Genomic DNA, 18,889 nt, shown 5'->3' with positions numbered 1-18,889 from the left:
TCCATACTGTTCTCCATAGTGGCTGTATCAATTTACATTCCCACCAACACGGCAAGAGGGTTCCCTTTTTGCCACACCCTCTCCAGCATTTGTTGCTTGTAGATTTTCTGATGATGCCCATTCTAACTGGTGTGAGGTGATACCTCATTGTAGTTTTGAGCTGCATTTCTCTAATAATTAGTGATGTTGAGCAGCTTTTCATGTGCTTCTTGGCTATCTGTATGTCTTCTTTGGAGAAATGTCTATTTAGGTCTTCTGCCTGTTTTTGGATTGGGTTTTTTTTTTTTTTTTTATATTGAGCTGCATGAGCCGTTTATATATTTTAGAGATTAATCCTTTGTCCATTGATTCGTTTGCAAATATTTTCTCCCATTTTGAGGGTTATCTTTTCGTCTTGTTTATGGTTTCCTTTGATAGAGATTGCATTGAATCTGTAGATTGCTTTGGGTAGTATAGTCATTTACACAGTATTGATTCTTCCAATTCAAGAACATGGTATATCTCTCCATTTTTGGTATCATCTTTTTTTTTTTTTCGTGGTACGCCCTCTCACTGCTATGCCCTCTCCCGTTGCGGAGAACAGGCTCCGGACGCACAGGCTCAGTGGCCATGGCTCACAGGCCCAGCTGTTCCGCAGAATGTGGGATCTTCCTGGACCGGGGCACAAACCCATGTCCCCTGCATCGGCAGGTGGATTCTCAACCACTGCGCCACTACAGTTTTACTTCTTCTTTTCCAATTTGTATTCCTTTTCTTTCTTTTTCTTCTCTGATTGCCATGGCTAGGACTTCCAAAACTATGTTGAATAATAATGGTGAGAGTGGACATCCTTGTCTTTTTCCTGCTCTTAGAGGAAATGCTTTCAGTTTTTCACCATTGAGAATGATGTTGGCTGTGGGTTTGTCGTATATGGCCTTTATTATGTTGAGGTAGGTTCCCTATGCCCACTTTCTGGAGAGTTTTTATCATCAATGGGTGTTGAGTTTTGTCAAAAGCTTTTTCTGCTTCTATTGAGATGATCATATGGTTTTTATTCTTCAATTTGTTAATATGGTCTATCATATTGATTGATTTGCATATACTGAAGAATCCTTACATCCCTGGGGTAAATCCCACTTGATCATGGTGTATGATCCTTTTAATGTGTTGTTGGATTCTGTTTGCTAGTATTTTGTAGAGGATTTTTGCATCTATATTCATGAGTGATATTTGTTTGTAATTTTCTTTTTTTGTAGTATCTGTGTCTGGTTTTGGTATCAGGGTGATGGTGGCCTCATAAAATGAGTTTGGGAGTGTTCCTTCCTCTGCAGTTTTTTGGAAGAGTTTGAGAAGGATAGGTGTTAGCTCTTCTCTAAATGTTATCAAGCTATATTTTAATGTCTGTTCACTTTTGTATCTTGGAGCTCCTTGGAAAGGAACAGTGCCACTTTTATTTCTATATCCCCAATACCATTTAAATTCTACTTAGCACACAAAAAGTGACTTCTAAATATTTACCTTTTAATTGAGGCTTCCGGCTAATGTTTCCTATTGCTTGCTGGTTTTTCCACTGCAGTAGAAATTCTCAAAACACTTGTCTACACTCACTATCACCAATCCCTCTCCTCATATTCTCTCTTGATTTCACCTCATCAAGCTTTTGCCCTCACTACCTTATTGCAACTGCACTTGCTGAGGTCATTAAGGATTTCATGCTGCTAAACTCAGTAGTCAGTTGTCAATCCATAGTACTTAACCAATCAGAAACATCCAACACAGTTGATCACTCCCCACTCCCTTTTCCTTGATACATTCTCATCAGGACAGCTCATTCTCTTGGTTTTCCTCCTCTTGATGCTTCTTTCCAGTCTCCTTTGCTGGTTCCTTTTCTCCCAAACCCTTGGGTTGGAGTGTCTCCTAGCTCAGTCTATTCTTGTTTTCTCTTTGTCCCCACACTCCCTGGGTGAGCTCATTGATTTAAATACCACCTATGTGCCTAAGACTCACAAATGTTATCTGCAGCATAGACCACTTTCCTGAACTCCAAAATTCATTTCAAGCTAACTTCTCAACATCTTCACTTTTTTTTTTCTGACACCTCCATTTATAACTGAATTCCCAATCTTCACCTGAAAACTACGTTTTTGTGCAGTGTTTGCCTACTCAGTTGACGTGGTTCAGTCCCACCCCTCCTGTTTTCTGTAAAAAGCTCCAGACATGGGCCTCCTTAAGGTTTTGGAACATGCAGAGCATGTTTCCATTTGTGGACTATTATTCTGTTTGTTCCCCCTGATTGGAATATCTCCTCCAAATATCTGCATGGGTAACTCTCTCAGCAACTTTGTCTTTTTTAAATTGTTACACTTTCAAGGAGACCCACTGGACCATCCTAGGTAAAATCACAAGCTACCCTGTCCCCAACCCTACCCCTAACTCTAGATCCCCCTATCATGTATATTTTACTTTTACTAGATAGTTAGATGATAGATAGATAGATAGATAGATAGATGATAGATAGATAGATAGATAGATAAATCTGTCTGATTTTAAGTTTACTTTCTTTGCCAGAACATTTAGTTCTAGGATTTTTTCCCCTTTTCTGCTTTGTTTAAGATGTATCTCAAGAGTCTAGAACAGTACTGGGACATATTAAATGCTCAAGAAATACTTATTGAATGGATAAATGTCCTACTTCAAAGTAAAGATACTTAAAATTGAACTGATTATCCCTCAAAAGCAGCTTCTCCATAGCTTTACTCTTTATTTTACAACCATTTTACTAGTTACCCAGAAAAAAAATCTAGAGTTATTATTATTTCAAGAAGGACTTTTTTGATACTTTTATGATTGAGTTCATTTTGAAATTGATGGAAACAATCTTCCCTTGACTTCTGTGATACCACACTCTTCTGGCAACTTACTCTTTCTTCATCTCAGTTGTCAACTATTCTTTCTACATTTTCTTCTTTATCATTAGTGTTTCTAGGTCATCAGTTCTTCTCCTTCTACTCAGTTTATCTGGGTAATGTCAGACATCTCAGTGGCTTCAATGAGATTCCTGAATTTATGATGCCTAAACCTGTATGCCAAGAGCAGATATCTTAGTAAACTGCAGACTGAAGAGGTTAAGAATATGCCACCCCAAAACCTGTCACTTTGGCACATTGATTATTTTGAACTGAAGGCAATTGAGAAACAGCAGATGAAGAAGGGCTTTCTGATCGCCCCCTTTCTATCTAAAAGCAGATTGTAAAATTTCCATGTGCCAGGAAGAGAAGAACATTCTTATCACCAGAGAGTGGGAGTCAGTGCCAAAATGGATCTGAGCAAAACAATATACAAAAATGAAAATAACCTATTTTCCACTGGTTTTCCCCCATGTATTTCCTAGTTACTTTCCCACAATTTACTGCCCCTAGTAGCTTAATCCCTTTTCCTTTATGTTTACACTTCATCACAAATTTATCATTCTCTGGTTAAAAAAGCAGGTAGGGCTTCCCTGGTGGCGCAGTGGTTGAGAATCCGCCTGCCGATGCAGGGGACACAGGTTCGTGCCCCGGTCCGGGAAGATCCCACATGCCGCGGAGCTGCTGGGCCCGTGAGCCATGGCCACTGAGCCTGTGTGTCCGGAGCCTGTTCTCCGCAACGGGAGAGGCCACAACAGTGAGAGGCCCGCGCACCACAAAAAAAAAAAACAAAAAAAAAAAACAGGTAAACTCTCAGTCTTAACTACTTCTTCAGGTCTTTTTTTTTTTTTTGTGGTATGCGGGCCTCCCTCTGTTGTGGCCTCTATCGTTGCGGAGCACAGGCTCCGGACGGGCAGGCCCAGCAGCCATGGCTCACGGGCCTAGACGCTCCGTGGCACGCGGGATCCTCCCAGACCAGGGCACGGACCCGGTTCCCCTGCATCGGCAGGCGGATGCGCAACCACTGCGCCACCAGGGAAGCCCCTTCAGGTCTTTATTTTTCCTATGAAGTATCCCTTGTATTAAATAAAATTTGTGTGCTTTTCTCTTGTTACTCTATGTCAGTTTAATTCTCAGGTCTTGTCACCGAACCTAAGAGGTAGTGGAAGGTTACTTTTCTCCCCTTCAAGTCTTCTCTAGACCTTTTAAATTAATTCATTTCAAGTACTTTGCATTCAAAATAGACAAACCTGAATTCATCATGTTTTTCACACTCTCCCCCAACATGTACTTACATCCTCTACCTTTTAACGATCAAAACTGTGCTCCTTTTCCTTTATTCCCATTTGAAGTGAGTGCCACCTCATTGCCTACCCCCAAATTCACTTCATTTCCCTTTCCAACTGTTAATTAATCAACAAATTGTTTTAAATATTTTTGAAATCTCTATTTTTCTCCATTCCCAGAGCCAGAATGCATGGATTTGAACCCTGGTTCTTCCCTATGTTAACTAATTAGCCTTTAGCAAGTTAACTTCTCTGAGTCTCGTGCTCGCTTCGACAACACATATACTAAAAGTGGAACAATACAGAGAAGATTAGCATGGCCCCTGCATAAGGATGACAGAAAGAAAAAAAAAAAACAACTTCTCTGAGTCTCAGTTTTCTCACTACAAGATGAGAATAATAACTACTTCTACCTGTTGGGTTATTCTCAAAATTAAAGGAGCTGATGCATATAAAGCATTTAGATGACAGTCTGGAGCACACTCAGTAAATATTAACCATTGTGTATTTTATTTATTTATTTTTTTTGCGGTACGCGGGCCTCTCACTGTTGTGGCCTCTCCTGTTGCGGAGCACGGGCCTAGCCGCGGCATGTGGGATCTTCCCGGACCGGGGCACGAACCCGTGTCCCCTGCATCGGCAAGCGGACTCTCAACCACCGCACCACCAGGGAAGCCCTAACCATTGTATTTTATATCACTCCCCTACCTTAAATTTTTCAGTGACTTCTTGGTGCCTTTTGGAAGAATTGCAAGTATCTTAACAAGGTTTGCAAGCCTCTTTGAAAACTAGCCTTCACTTACTAATCTTGTCACTGAACCCTTTGCACTCTACTCTACTGTAAGGAATTTTTTTTTCAGTTCCTCTGAGATGCCTGTTCTCTTTCACCTCTGTATGTATAAACACATGTTTACCCCTTGCCTGTTTGGTCAATGTTGTATTTAAGCTTGAAATTCTACTTCATGGAGCCTAATACAAAGTTTGAACCCCGTGTTTCCACTATTATAATGCTTGTCATGTCATATTTTATTTAGTGGCCTCACTATATTGTTATCACTTTGAGGGAAGGGAGAATATCTGTCCCTCTTGCAGTATCCCAATTGAAGGTACTTAGTTAATATTTGTTGAATGAATGTTGAGTTACAAAAAAGTTTGAGTCAAGTTTATAGCTCCATGTAATTCCTATAACACAACATAGATTTGACAGTGTTCAATCATTTAACTCTAAATAAGATTTTAGGGCTTCCCTGGTGGCGCAGTGGTTGCGCGTCCGCCTGCCGATGCAGGGGAACCGGGTTCGCGCCCCGGTCTGGGAGGATCCCACGTGCCGCGGAGCGGCTGGGCCCGTGAGCCATGGCCGCTGAGCCTGCGCGTCCGGAGCCTGTGCTCCGCAACGGGAGAGGCCGCAACAGTGAGAGGCCCGCATACCACAAAAAAAAAAAAAAAAAAGATTTTAAAAATAATACAATTACAGTTTGCTAAAAATAATACATTTTTAAATAACAAGGGGTTTCTTGAAGAGGCAGAGTCATTTCTATGAAATTTTAGTTTCACCTTGTTCTACTACTAAAGGTTCTTATTACTATATTAAGGTCAGTTGTGTTATGCAATCTAATTTAAGACTTGAAAATGCCAACACTTCACTGTAATGTAAAAGGGAGTTCAGAGATTAGTGGTTTTTATATGCTTAGTAATATTAAATGACAGTGATTATAAAAAGAACCTTAGGTTTATTGATCAGATGTGTAAATATCAGTCACTCATCTTGACTTCTAATAAAAAACCTGCAGGTTTAAAACTGTTTTGAAGACTTCTAACATTTGACCTTTAAATTTTCGATTCGAATCAATGTCTAAACATAAACTGTAGTACAATGTGCCTTATTCAGGAATGATTGTAAACTTTTACTCTATTTTATTTTATTCTCAACTAATAAACTTTATATCAAGAAGTCAAAAATGAAGAATGAAAGAAAAGTTGTTTTTATTTTTTTAATTATAAATCAATGTAAACTCTCTCTCTATATATATATATGTATATATATATACATATATATATAGTGAGAAAGCAAGAAATGGGAGTAGAGAAGACCTGAAACTTATTTCTCTTTCTCTATATATCCTGAAATTTATACATGAAATATATTTAAACATAACCATATGTATAATATAGTAAGAGAAAATAACAGTGTTCAGCATGATTACTGTATATATTGATAAAGAAATATTGCCTTCAGGAGAACACATCAAAAAACAAAGATGTGGAAGTAAAGAGTAAAATAAAATTTCATGTTACTAAGTATTTTTTCAAAAGGATGTCAGCAATTTATTAATTTAAATTTATCTACTAGTAGGAAACATTTGCTCTTAATTTTCTAATGGACTGCCTGATGATAATCTGCATATATATAAATCTTTGCTTTATTTTAACACAAGAGAACTTAAAAATATAATAAATGAACTGAAGAACTTAAGATCTAAACTTATAACTCCTTTGCTTAAAATCTATAATGGCTGTACATTTTCTACACAATAAAGCCCAAACTTCTATTATACTGCAGATCTTCTAAAATCTGACTTCTACTTACCATTTCTCTCACTGTACTCATCTTTTAAACTATCTTTCCATGCACCATACATGCTCCTCACCCCAAACCCAACAAATTTCTTGCCTTGGTACCTTCCTTTTTTTTTTTTTTTTTAATCATCAACTTGCTTGTTATGTTCCTTAGCTTCAAATTTCCTCTGCATAGTTAAAGAAAGTTTATTCATCTTTTAGTGTCCCACTCAAAACCAGACACCTCTGAGATCTTTTCTTGATCCTCCTCAGGAAGAATTCATTACTTTTTGTCCCATGTGACATGCTTACCTTCTGCTTTGGAGTATAGGCAAATTGAGAACAGATTCCATGTTTTCCTTATTTTTCCTAACCTCACACAACAGTGACTTCCCTAGTTCTTTGCATATCATACATATTTAATAAAACCTCATTGAGTTGCATTGAAAGTGAGCTTTGGTACATTTTAAAACATTTTGGGGAATTCCCTGGTGGTCCAGTGGTTAGGAATCTGAGCTTTCACTGTGAGGGCGTGGGTTCAATCCCTGGTCAGGGAACTAAGATCCCACAGGCCATGTGGCTCAGCCAAAAAAATCCCAAAATAAATAAATAAAACATTGTGGAATGCTTTTTATAGAATACATTGCCATTATGCATAGTGATCTGCATTCACTACAATAACCTGTGCTTCTGCTTTTCTCCTTAATTCCCTGTAATTCACCCTGCCTTCCTTCCAAACCATGTTGATATCTGAGCACTCAGAAGACTTCTTGGAAGACCCAACAAAAAGTTATAGAACTAAAAGAAGATGTTTTCAGTTTCCCTATTTTATTAATGATTTGATATTAAAAGTAGGTTATTTTTGTTTAATGGGCATTTATTGAATACCCAAAATGTCTCAAGACGCTAAAATTTACCCTGGAAAAATACAAATGAACATGATGTATCCCCTGAGGACATCATAATCTAGTGAGAATGCCAGACCCAAATATGGATAATTCTATTAGAGGTGAACAAGTACTAAAATGGGAGCCCGTTGTGACATTGAGTCTCTGAAATGATAATGATTCAGATAACACTGGCTAGCTAATAGGTTTTTTCATTTGTGCTTAGATAATCTTTGCTCTTATAAAATCAGAGATTTGTTTTCTGCTGGTGTAAAAAGGGAGAAAACGCACGTGTGAATCTTCACTGGACGGCAATCATTCAGCAAAGAGTTGCTGAACACTTACTATGGGCCAGGCAGAGTTTTGGGCACTTACAGATGACACAGTCACCACCCTTATGAAGCTTGCCTTTTCTTGAGTGAGAGATCTTGAGTGAGAGAGTCCTGTAGGTAAATAAGTATCTGACATATCTTAGATAATGATCCATGATACAAAGAAAACAAAACAGATCTTGGATTTAAGGGTGGGAGACTCTGCCTAGATATGCTGATAGTGGAAGACCTCTTTGAGTACTTGATACCTGAGTTAAAACCTGAATGAGATCATGATCAAAAACCTTGTCTTCAGAAAAATACCATGGTAGTATAGTTGTATATCTTTTCACAAGACATTCATTCTATTTGGATCTTTATTCTAGTGGTTTCAAGCAAAGGAAGAAGGGTAACTAAGTTTCCCAGGTGGTTCTGCTTACCTAGTTTAAGATTTACAGCTCACCTCAGTAAGAAGTGCCATTGATATGTTTTTCACCATGGATCCTTTTCTGTATAACAAAGTGAATGAGCTAGACGTATACATATATCCCCAATTCCCCTCCCTCTTGCATCTCCCTCCCACCCTCCCTATCCCACCCCTCTAAGTGGTCACAAAGCACTAAGCTGATCTCCCTGTGCTATGTGGCTGCTTCCCACTAGCTATCTATTTTATATTTGGTAGTGTATATATATCAGTGCCACTCTCTCACTTCGTCCCTGCTTACCCTTCCCCCTCCCTGTGTCCTCAAGTCCATTCTCTACATCTGCATCTTTATTCCTGTCCTGCCCCTAGGTTCTTCAGAAACATTTTTTTTTTTTTTAGATTCCATATATATGTGTTAGCGTACGGTGTTTGTTTTTCTCTTTCTGACTTACTTCAACCATGGATCCTTTTATGTATTCTTGCCAAAGAATCCTAGACTATTTCACAAGCACATTCTCCTGGAAAAATGACAGAAGTTGTTATTGGAAGGATCTATAGCTGTTTTTCTCCAAAATTTTTCACAGTAGTTATAACAAATAAGTACATCCTCCCTTTTGAAATATATAAAGTGTGATTATACACTTTATAACATCTTTTAACAAACATACTACAATTATATGCTCTGAGTAAAATTAGTCAAATGAATTTGCTTAATATCTGAATTTAATGATAAGAGGTTCAATAATATTGTGTAATGCAAATATATGTCCAGAAGGGTATGTTATGTACATGATCCTGGTATGAATCTAAGTGACTTTTCACACTTCCTAATTTATATTTGATTTTTATAAAGTCAAAAGTGACTTTAGGGGCTTCCTTGGTGGTCCAGTGGTTAAGACTTCTCCTTCCAATGCAGGAGGAGCAGGTTCGATCCCTTGGCTGGGGAGCTAAGATCCCACATGCCTCGTGGCCAAAAAACCAAAACATAAAACAGAAGCAATATTGTAACAAATTCAATAAAGACTTTAAAAAAAAAAAGTGACTTTAGAGTCTAGTCCATAAACTGTATAACGAGAAGAGTAATATCTAATAGTAGAATGCCCCTAACCACCCTCGAACTGAAACGCGGTGAGTTTTATTTTCTTTTGTAGTTCACACGTTGTTGATTGGTTAGAAAACATCAATTTGTTCACGGGCACACAAATTTAGTGGCAGAACCAGAATGTAAATTTCCAATGTCCATCTCCTATTCAGTTTCTAGTGTTTTAAAAAAGATAATGGAGTGAATTAACATTTAGTTTCTGGCAAAGATATTGTTGACTAAATTAACTTCTCAAAGTTTAGATTATTTCAGTCTATACATGTCAAAACCATTAGGTGTTTTTTGTTTGTTTGTTTTTTCCTTCTGGATCAAGGCATTGTGGTGAGAATATAAATTTTTTTAAGATAAATTCAGAACCAATCTTATTTCCTTCCACCTTTAGAATGTAAATTTTAGGTCAGAAAAAGAATTATATCAGAAAATAGAAATTAATGAGAGCTGTTGGACATTAATGCCACAGCACCTCACTTTAATCAAATTCATTGTATATTTCCTGTTCAACTTTGGTTCTAAGTGTAGTCAAGCTCATTTCTTTGTAACCAAATACAATGAAAATCAACCTGTTTTTTAAAGAAATGTTGTTGAGCTAATGAAAGCAATGCAAATAAGTAGTTTGACCAAAAAAGAAAAAAAAATACGGAAAACTTAATTACCAGATGTCATCATTTATGAGTAAATATATAAATGCAAAATATATAGAGAAAACGAAATATATTCTTTTACCATCCAGGAGTTGTGACTATTTAATTGGCCTTCATTAAACTGGTAACAGGGACACATCAACAACCTTTGGAAAGCTTACACAAATTGTATCAATTATAAAGCTATTAAGATTGACTTAATTGTGCTGTCTCACTAGCAGAAAACGGGTCAGTTAGTTCAAGCCTCTGGAACACACATTATGAACCATTTAATACACATGTTCCTCCTGTTCCTCAGTAGTAAAGTTGTGTAACAGGTCTGTTTATGAAGATTGCATTGTAGAAGAGGTATTCCTTCCAGATCTCACTTCAGTGTGAATATTTTGCAATTATCGGGTATGACTTGTGCTTTATTCAGTGAAGACCTCTTTTCTTCCCACACTGGACTTTGATATCAAATGAAAGTAAAGATTGCACCTAAACACTTATAATGAGACAGGCAACCTTATGAAATGATTATATTATCATCTCCAATTTACAGGTGAATACAGAGAAGTGAAGTAACTTGCCCAACAGCACACAACTAGTAAAGTGGCAGAGTCCAGTTACAAACTCAGCAGATGTAGTTCCAAATCCCACACTGATTTTAGCACTAGAGAATTATCTCTCTCAATTCTTGTGCTGACATTTCCTTTCAGTTATACTTGGGCAATCATAGCAGGTGCTGTTTTAAGAATAAATAAATATTAGATTTGTGTCTTAACCCACCCAGGTTTTAGGGCCATATTTTAAGTCTGTCGTTTCTGCAATGAACTTGGAAATCCTTTGGCCTTTAATAGAAAACTCTAAAGACTATATTTTATTTGGGAAGATGCAGTTGTTGAAATGTACACAAAATGTATAACTATGAAAAAATATTGCACCTTATACATTTTCAGTTGCAAAACTAAGATAATGGGGTGTGTTTGATTTATTTGCTGTCAATTTAAAGACAATATTTTAGCTAAAGCAGTCTGTTGTAAACAGTTTTCTATTTAGAACATTCCCAGAGTTGGCCATAGTTGCTTCTTTTTCCTTTTCTTTCTTTCCTCCTTTTGCATTTTTTAAATTTAAAACATTAAAAGCAATAAAGAGCAGAACAGAAACATTGCATTATTCCCAAAAATTTTTCCCTGAGGTAAGGTTTAAATTAATCAATGTAAGATTATTCACTAACGTTAAAATGGCTGCTCCATAAAGCACAGGCATAATTTCTGTTTCATATGGGGTTTTCAGAGCATTTCTAATGAATTCAGAGGATCATCTAATCCCAGAAAGAATACTTCCGTACACTCAAGAGGTCAGTGTCCTCTGTTTGGCGTCAGAAAATACCTAAACTTTTTTTTGTTTGATTTCTATCTGGCACCTCCTTTTTTTGGCATATCCTGTTGGCATCACCCCATAGAGAACTTCCTGAAAAGCAGATCAGATTGTTATGATCCAGAAATGCTTTTGTCTGGCTTCTAGGTCATGCTTTAAATCCAGAACAAGTGACAAGAGCTAAGCATACTATGTGAAAATGACCAGTCATTAAACTTGAGAGGTTTTTTTTTTTAAATGATGCAAAATACTCCTTGCAAGTAGAACTATTTTACATAAAAGTCCAGTGATGTTCATTTTTGGCCAGAACTTGGAATAACTGGGGAAAAATATCAAGAAAAACAATTCTTATCAAAAGGCAAATTAGTTTTTGAAGCTGGTGTTAATTGGAAGCCAAGGTGTTTCATTATGAAGCTGAATTTTTAACAGTTGTTACTTAGTTACTATGAAAACACCAGCCAGAAGAAAACACTGCAGCTTTAACGGATATTTCTCTAGTCTTTCCCTGTCCCTCTGCCAACGTGTCAATAATGTGAGTCCTGTTTCTAAACACCTATGTGCTGCCTGGAAATTGCCTGTGTTGGCTGTTTATTCAACTTTATTTCCAGATTAGATGCATATTTGATAATCAACAGGTTCAAGGATGATCACTTTCAAACTGCTGGTGTTGTATTTTTCTGTTTTGCAATTCTCTATGTTTGAGTGAAACCTTAAGAAGACCCTATTGGAAGAACTGTCTTTTCTTGTAACCTGGAGTATTGAGCTAACCACAGGAAATATGTAAATTGTAACTAGAAAGATGATTCTTTTGGATGAAGCAAAGAGAAACGTGGTGCCTTATCTCTATGTGTGAGTGTACCTACTGCTGTTTTTTTTTTAAGGAAAAACACCTGAGGGCCATAGGTAGTAAGTTCCAACTGTTTATTCCCCTCCCTAGTAATAAACAGCACGAAGGTTTCTCTCCACACATAACACATCCAAAGCCCCTGGGAGTATGTATGCTTTGATATTTTCCCTATCCTGACATTTTACTAGCTGACTAAGAAGAAAATTGGTTTGCTCAGAGTCCTCAACCTATAGGCGACAGATTCTTGTATTGTCCTGTCTGTAGTCATCCTTTTGATTTCTGTTATATTTAGCATCTAGTTTTATGGTGATGTGTAGAGAAAATCATTTTTTTTGTGGTGATGTGATAAAAGTATTAGTTTAAATTACTTGCCAACAGTTCACCAACCAAATAATTTAACTATGTAATTATAGTCTTATTGAAGCCTTTGCTGTTGATTTTAAGAAGCAGCCATGGATCTATTGGTTCTCCTTCAGAACAAAAGCAGCTTTTCCTGTTGCCTTGCAAAGTCTCAGCTAGGGTTTTACAGAGCAAAATAATGAATGCTTCCACTGCAGCATGTCACATGGGAGGCTGGGACAATACTGAACTCATGCACAACACTGATCCTTACTTGCTGGGCAACATGTATGCCTGGATTTCTGACAGCCCCGTGGGTTCACTAGAGACCTCAGTCATTCTGTTCATCCTTTCGTAGGCAATGGTCGAGACAGTTAACAACCTCCTCCAGCCACAAGCCTTGAATGCCTGGAGAGACCTGACTACAAGTGATCAACTACGTGCAGCCACCATGTTGCTTGACACTGTGGAGGAAAGTGCTTTTGTGCTGGCTGATAACCTTTTGAAGACAGACATCGTCAGGGAGAACACAGACAATATTCGTAAGTGGCCTTTGTTCTACAGAAGGGCCAGAGAGAGACAAGAGAAAACTATCATCTTGTTCAGCAGAAGAGGGAAAAGAAAAAAGTATCATCTATAGCGGACAAGATATCATGAGTGATACTTTATTTCAGTGGAGATAAGTTGTCCTTTTTCTATAATTAGGAGGGTGTCACCTGTCATTAGCTTAGAAGTATCCTCATAATCATGTATGCATCCTCCTAAGGACATTCCAATATTGAATATATTAGCCTGAGATCACTTACAATGAGGTCCGTGTATTTTTTTTTTCAGTTTTTATGTATGTGTGTATCTATGTATGTACAGTAGTATTTAAAATTTTATCCTTATGGGTCACTTCAGTTATAATAAGAATGTCTCTGAATGATAAACTATAAAGAAGCCAGTCATTTACATGAAGGTAATAAAACAATTTTTGATAATTGTGTTATTGGCTCATAAAGAGTATAAATCTGTTTTTAATGTGTCTAAGGATGTAGCTGACAGTTTTATTTCAGAAGATTTGATAAAGCTATTTCAAACTGATTACATTTAAAGATAAGTCAATATTGATATAATAGTACAGCTCTAGATTATAAAAGGCTTTTCACTTAATTCATAAAATAAAGATAACATTTTGAAAGTAAGCTTATAGTCAATGACAAATTGTAAGGATTTGAGCTTGAGTTTTAAAGTCTAGGCTTTGTAATTGATATCCTTGTATTCTTACCTACCTGATTTTAATAGCTTTTATTTGCATTATTTTGAAAAAAATTAAAACACTAAAAAATCTTCTAAATAGAAGACTGAAGTACTATAAAGTATGGCAGACAGAACATTAATTCCAGTGTTTTGATTTCAGAAATATTTCAATAATTAGGAGATTATCTTAAATTTGTCATGTTTCTCAACGACCACTGATAATCTCTTTGCCATTAATAGAATTGGAAGTTGCAAGGCTGAGCACTGAAGGAAACTTAGAAGACCTAAAGTTTCCAGAAAACATGGGTCATGGAAGCACTATCCAGCTCTCTGCAAATACTCTAAAACAAAATGGCCGAAATGGTAGGTTAGAATTTATTTATTAAGCTTGATGGAATTGAACTTGTCATTAATTCATTGCATCTTGGCTTCAAATTTTAGATCTGCTATCTAAAAGCTCTCCTCTCCTCTCGCTCCACTGTTCTCTTTCTTCACCTCCTCTTCCTCCTCTTTCTTAGCTCCTGCACCAACAATATTGCAATGATATTTGCTCTACAAAATTCTCAATTAGATTTGGAAATTGTTGTTAATTTTGTAGAAAAATATCAGAAACTTGAATGTAAGGGAAATTAATAAACAACAAAATCCAGATGTTCTGACTTTTTTCCTTAAAAGGAGTAACTCTCACCGAGTTGACAGGATTTGTTTCTAAAATTTCAAATGGAAATTTTACTTGTAATTTTAAAATTATATGTGTTTTTTCTTTATTAACTTCTTTTTGAGGATGTTTCTATGCTGTTTCTTTGCAAAGCATATAAAAAATATAAATGTAAGGAGATGCTTTTGGGGAATGGAACTGATAGATATAGATTGATTTAGTACTAGGTTATATTCATTGAATATGATTAAAATTAAATAAATAAATAATCGCACAGAGAAAGTATGTCTGAAGCCTCACTAATACTATTTTTTTTTTAATTTTCTTTATTTATATTTTGACTGGGACTTCATTTCCGCACGTGGGCTTTCTCTAGTTGCGGTGAATGGGGGCTACTCTTCATTGCAGTGCACGGGCTTCTCATTGCAGTGGCTTCTCTTGTTGCGGAGCACAGGCTCTACCCGTGCAGGCTTCAGTAGTCGTGGCTCACGGGCTCAGTAGTTGTGGCTCACGGGCTTAGTTGCTCCGCGGCATGTGGGATCTTCCCAGACCAGGGCTCGAACCCTTGTCCCCTGCATTGGCAGACAGATTCTTAACCACCGCGCCACTTTAGGGAAGTCACTAAAATTTTTTAAACATATTTTTTGCTAAGGAAGTGAGATCCTTTAACCTGTTAGGTGATAGGAATATGACTTCAGGTTGTAGCAACCAACTGAAAGCTGATTTTTCATATTACAAAGTAAATAGTTTTGAAAAAAGAAGAGACTGTTAAATAATATCAAGAAAAACAAATTATATTTGTTGCCAGCAGAACAAAATTCTTTGTAAGTGTTGGAAATCTTAAAAGACAGAATTTATAAATAGTACTATGTTGCTAAATTGACTATGTGAATTTTGAGGCAGCAATAAGATTTTCCTTTTATTTATTTATTTATTTATTTAAATTTTTGAATTTTATTTAATTTATTTTTTTATACAGCAGGTCCTTATTAATCATCAATTCTATACACATGAGCGTGCAATAAGATTTTCTATAGCGCGAAATCAGATTCCTGCATTAGCTTCCTAACTGGTTTCCCTTCTTTGACTCTTGCCCCACAACAGTATATCCTGTTGACAAAGTGTTCTTCCTGAAACATGAGTCTGACCAGTTCACCTCCAGTTATGCTTAGAATGAAATCAAGTGACTTAACAGGCCTACCACGTGCTCCCTGGTCCACTTCCTTCCTGCCTCAGCTGCTTCACCTCATGTCTGTTTTTAGCATGCTCTCTGTGATCCAGACAGTCTAGTCTTGATTCTTTTTTTTTAATTGAGATATAATTGACATATAACATTATGTTTGTTTCAGCTGTACAACATAATGACTTGCTATTTGTATATATTTTGAAATGATCACCACCATAAGTCTAGTTAACATCCATCACCATACATAGTTACATTTTTTTTTTTGAGAGGAAAACTTTTAAGATATACTCTTATATCAACTTTCATAATAGACAACACAGTATTATTGGGTTAGCCAAAAAGTTCATTCGAGTTTTTCCATAAGATGTTATAGAAAACCCCAAACGAACTTTTTGACCAACCCAATATTAACTATAGTCACCATGCCACACATTACATCCCCATGACTTGTTTATTTTATAAATGGAAGTTTTTACATTTTACCTTCTTCACCCATTTGGCCTACTCCCACCCCTCACCTCTAGCAACTAGCAGTCTGTTTTCTTTATTTTTTTTGGTTGGTTTTTAAGATTCCACATGTAAGTGAGATATTTATCTTTATCTGACTTATTTCACTTAGCATAATGCCCTCAAGGTCCATCCAGGTTATAGCAAATGGCAAAATTTCCCTTTTTATGGCTGAATAATATTCCATTCTGCATTTTATATCTCTATGTATAATTATATATATAACATTTTCTTTATCCATTCATCCATCAGTAGACATTTAGGTTGTTCCCATGTCTTGGCTATTATAAATAATTCTGCAATGAAAATGAGGGTGCATAGATTTTTTTCAAGTCAGTGTTTTTGTTTGCTTCAGATAAATACGCAGAAGTAGAATTGCTGATTATATGGCAGTTCTATTTTTAATTTTTTGAGGAATCTCCATACTATTTTCCATAGTGGCTATATCAATTATATTTTTATTTACAGTGCACAGGGTTCCCTAATTCAGTCTTGATTCTATTCCTCAAACACACCAAGAGTGTTCCTTCATCAGATGTTTGCATTTTCTTTCTTCTGGAATGCATATTTTATATTTCTTTTTATAGAAACTTCTCTATCATTCACTGCTCATTATAAATCTTAACCCTTCAGGAAAGCTTTCCTATCTCCTCGAAGGTGGACTACTCTTTCCCAATCACTATTTTCCCATTAGCCATTTTCTGCCAGTGCTTCTTCATAGCATTTATTTACTTACCATTATATGAAATTATATTATTATTAATTATTATTATTTTTAAGTTGCCTGCTTATTGTCTGACTCTTTCTCTAGGAGATGATCTCCATGAGAGCAAGAGCAAGACAGCTCCCTTCCTCCTCAAAAAAATGGAGAAAAAAAAATTTACTGTCTTTATTCACATTTAACTCTAAGATTCAGGGATAAGGACTGGGACTTCCTTGTCTTAGTTACCACAGTGGTCAGTGCAGTTCCTGTCTCTTGGGGATCCACCAAAATGAATTTATACTGGAAGTAAAACATAGGGCTTGACTTATTTTAAGAAAGGAAATGACACAAAATTTTAAAAACATCCTAAAAGAAGGTTAACTTTACAGAGGATTTCTTGTAAAAGATTGCCATAAGGGAAAAAAAATAAGGTAGAAGGAGGTATGGAGATAGTGATCTTAAAAAAGCATGATAATTGAATTTTAAGACAGATAAAGATTTTTTAAAAATTTATTTTATTGAAGTATAGTTGATTTACAATACTCTGTTAATTTCTGCTGTACAGCAAAGTGATTCAGTTATACATATATACATTCTTTTTATATTCTTTTCCATTATGGTTTATCACAGGATATTGAATGTAGTTCCCTGTGCTATACAGTAGGACCTTGTTTACCCATTCTATATATAATAGTTTGCATCTGCTAATCCCAAACTCCCAATCCATCCCTCTCTCACACCCTCTCCCCCTTGGCAACCACAGGTAAAGATTTTGAATCTTTGTTTTGTTTTGTTTTGATTGTAATTGAGATATAATTTGCATAAAATAAAATGCACATATCTTCTGTTTAGCTTGATGAATTTGACAGTTGTACATTCCTCTGTGATACCACATAAAATAAGATGAAAATCTCATGTATTACCCAGAAAATGTCCTGATACCTCTTTTCACTCTTCTCACCCCATCTCCCCACCTGATGAACTACTTTCTTCTCATTACTATTTCTAAAGACAAATTTTACCTGTTCTTATACTTCATGTAACTGGAATCATACAGTATGTACTCTTTCTGTCTGTATCTTTATCTCAGTATAATATTTTTGTGATTCAGTCATGATGCTCCATCTATCATTAGTTTGTTCTTTATTGATGTATAGTAACTATTATTTTAATAAGCCATAATTTATTTACTCTCCTATTGATAGATTTTTGAGTTGTTTCTAGTTTGGAGCTGTTATGGATAAGGATGTGATAAACATTCTTACACAACATTTTTTCTTTGTGGATATATATTTTCATGTATCTAGGAAGGCTAGATATATGTTTAACTTTGTAAGAAATTGCCAAACATTTTTCCAAGTAGTTGAACCATTTTACACTCTCACCAGTAGTATGCAGAATTTCATTTGTTCCACATTTTTACTAACATTAGTGTGGCTAGTATTTTATAGTGTGGATTTCAGAGATCCTAGTGGGTATGAAATGGTATCTCAATATGATTTTAATTTTTATTTCCCTAATTACTAATGATGTTGTTAATTTTTATGTGTCTTTAGCTTTTTTAAAAATTAATTTATTTATATCCTTATTTTTGGCTGTGTGGGGTCTTTGTTGCTGCACGTGGGCTTTCTCTAGTTGTGGCGAGCAGGGGCTACTCTTCATTGTAGCGTGCGGGCTTCTCATTGCAGTGGCTTCTCTTGTTGCAGAGCACGGGCTCTAGGCGTGCAGACTTCAGTAGTTGTGGCACGTGGGCTCAGTAGTTGTGGCGCACAGGCTTAGTTGCTCCACGGCATGTGGGATCTTCCCGGACCAGGGCTCGAACCCATGTCCCCTGCGTTGGCAGGCAGATTCTTAACCAATGTGCCACCAGGGAAGTCCCTTTTAGCTTTTTATGTATCTATTTTTAAAGTGTGTTTTTATGTCTTTTGCCATTTTAGTATGTTATTTATAATTTTA

The 18,889-nt window shown here is 36.3% G+C and overlaps 1 protein-coding gene and 1 non-coding gene across 2 annotated transcripts in view; both read left to right on the top strand.

Annotated features, from left to right (window-relative positions):
- Nucleotides 1-18,889, top strand: part of ADGRL3 (adhesion G protein-coupled receptor L3) — a 150,310-nt gene that overhangs the window by 14,422 nt on the left and 116,999 nt on the right. Inside the window, exons 3-4 of the mRNA XM_055086330.1 lie at nt 12,996-13,179; nt 14,120-14,242. Of these exons, the coding sequence (XP_054942305.1) occupies nt 12,996-13,179; nt 14,120-14,242 (307 nt within the window). The remainder of the gene's footprint in view (nt 1-12,995; nt 13,180-14,119; nt 14,243-18,889) is intronic.
- On the top strand, nt 4,433-4,539 carry LOC112067078 (U6 spliceosomal RNA). Its single transcript, XR_002893064.1, has one exon. It is a non-coding gene; the product is annotated as a U6 spliceosomal RNA (small nuclear RNA).

This window comes from Physeter macrocephalus, chromosome 7, assembly GCF_002837175.3.
Source record: "Physeter macrocephalus isolate SW-GA chromosome 7, ASM283717v5, whole genome shotgun sequence".
Taxonomy (NCBI): Eukaryota; Metazoa; Chordata; class Mammalia; order Artiodactyla; family Physeteridae; genus Physeter; species Physeter macrocephalus.
The sequence above is the reverse complement of the archived record's forward strand: the minus strand, read 5'-3'. Positions and strand labels throughout refer to the sequence as shown.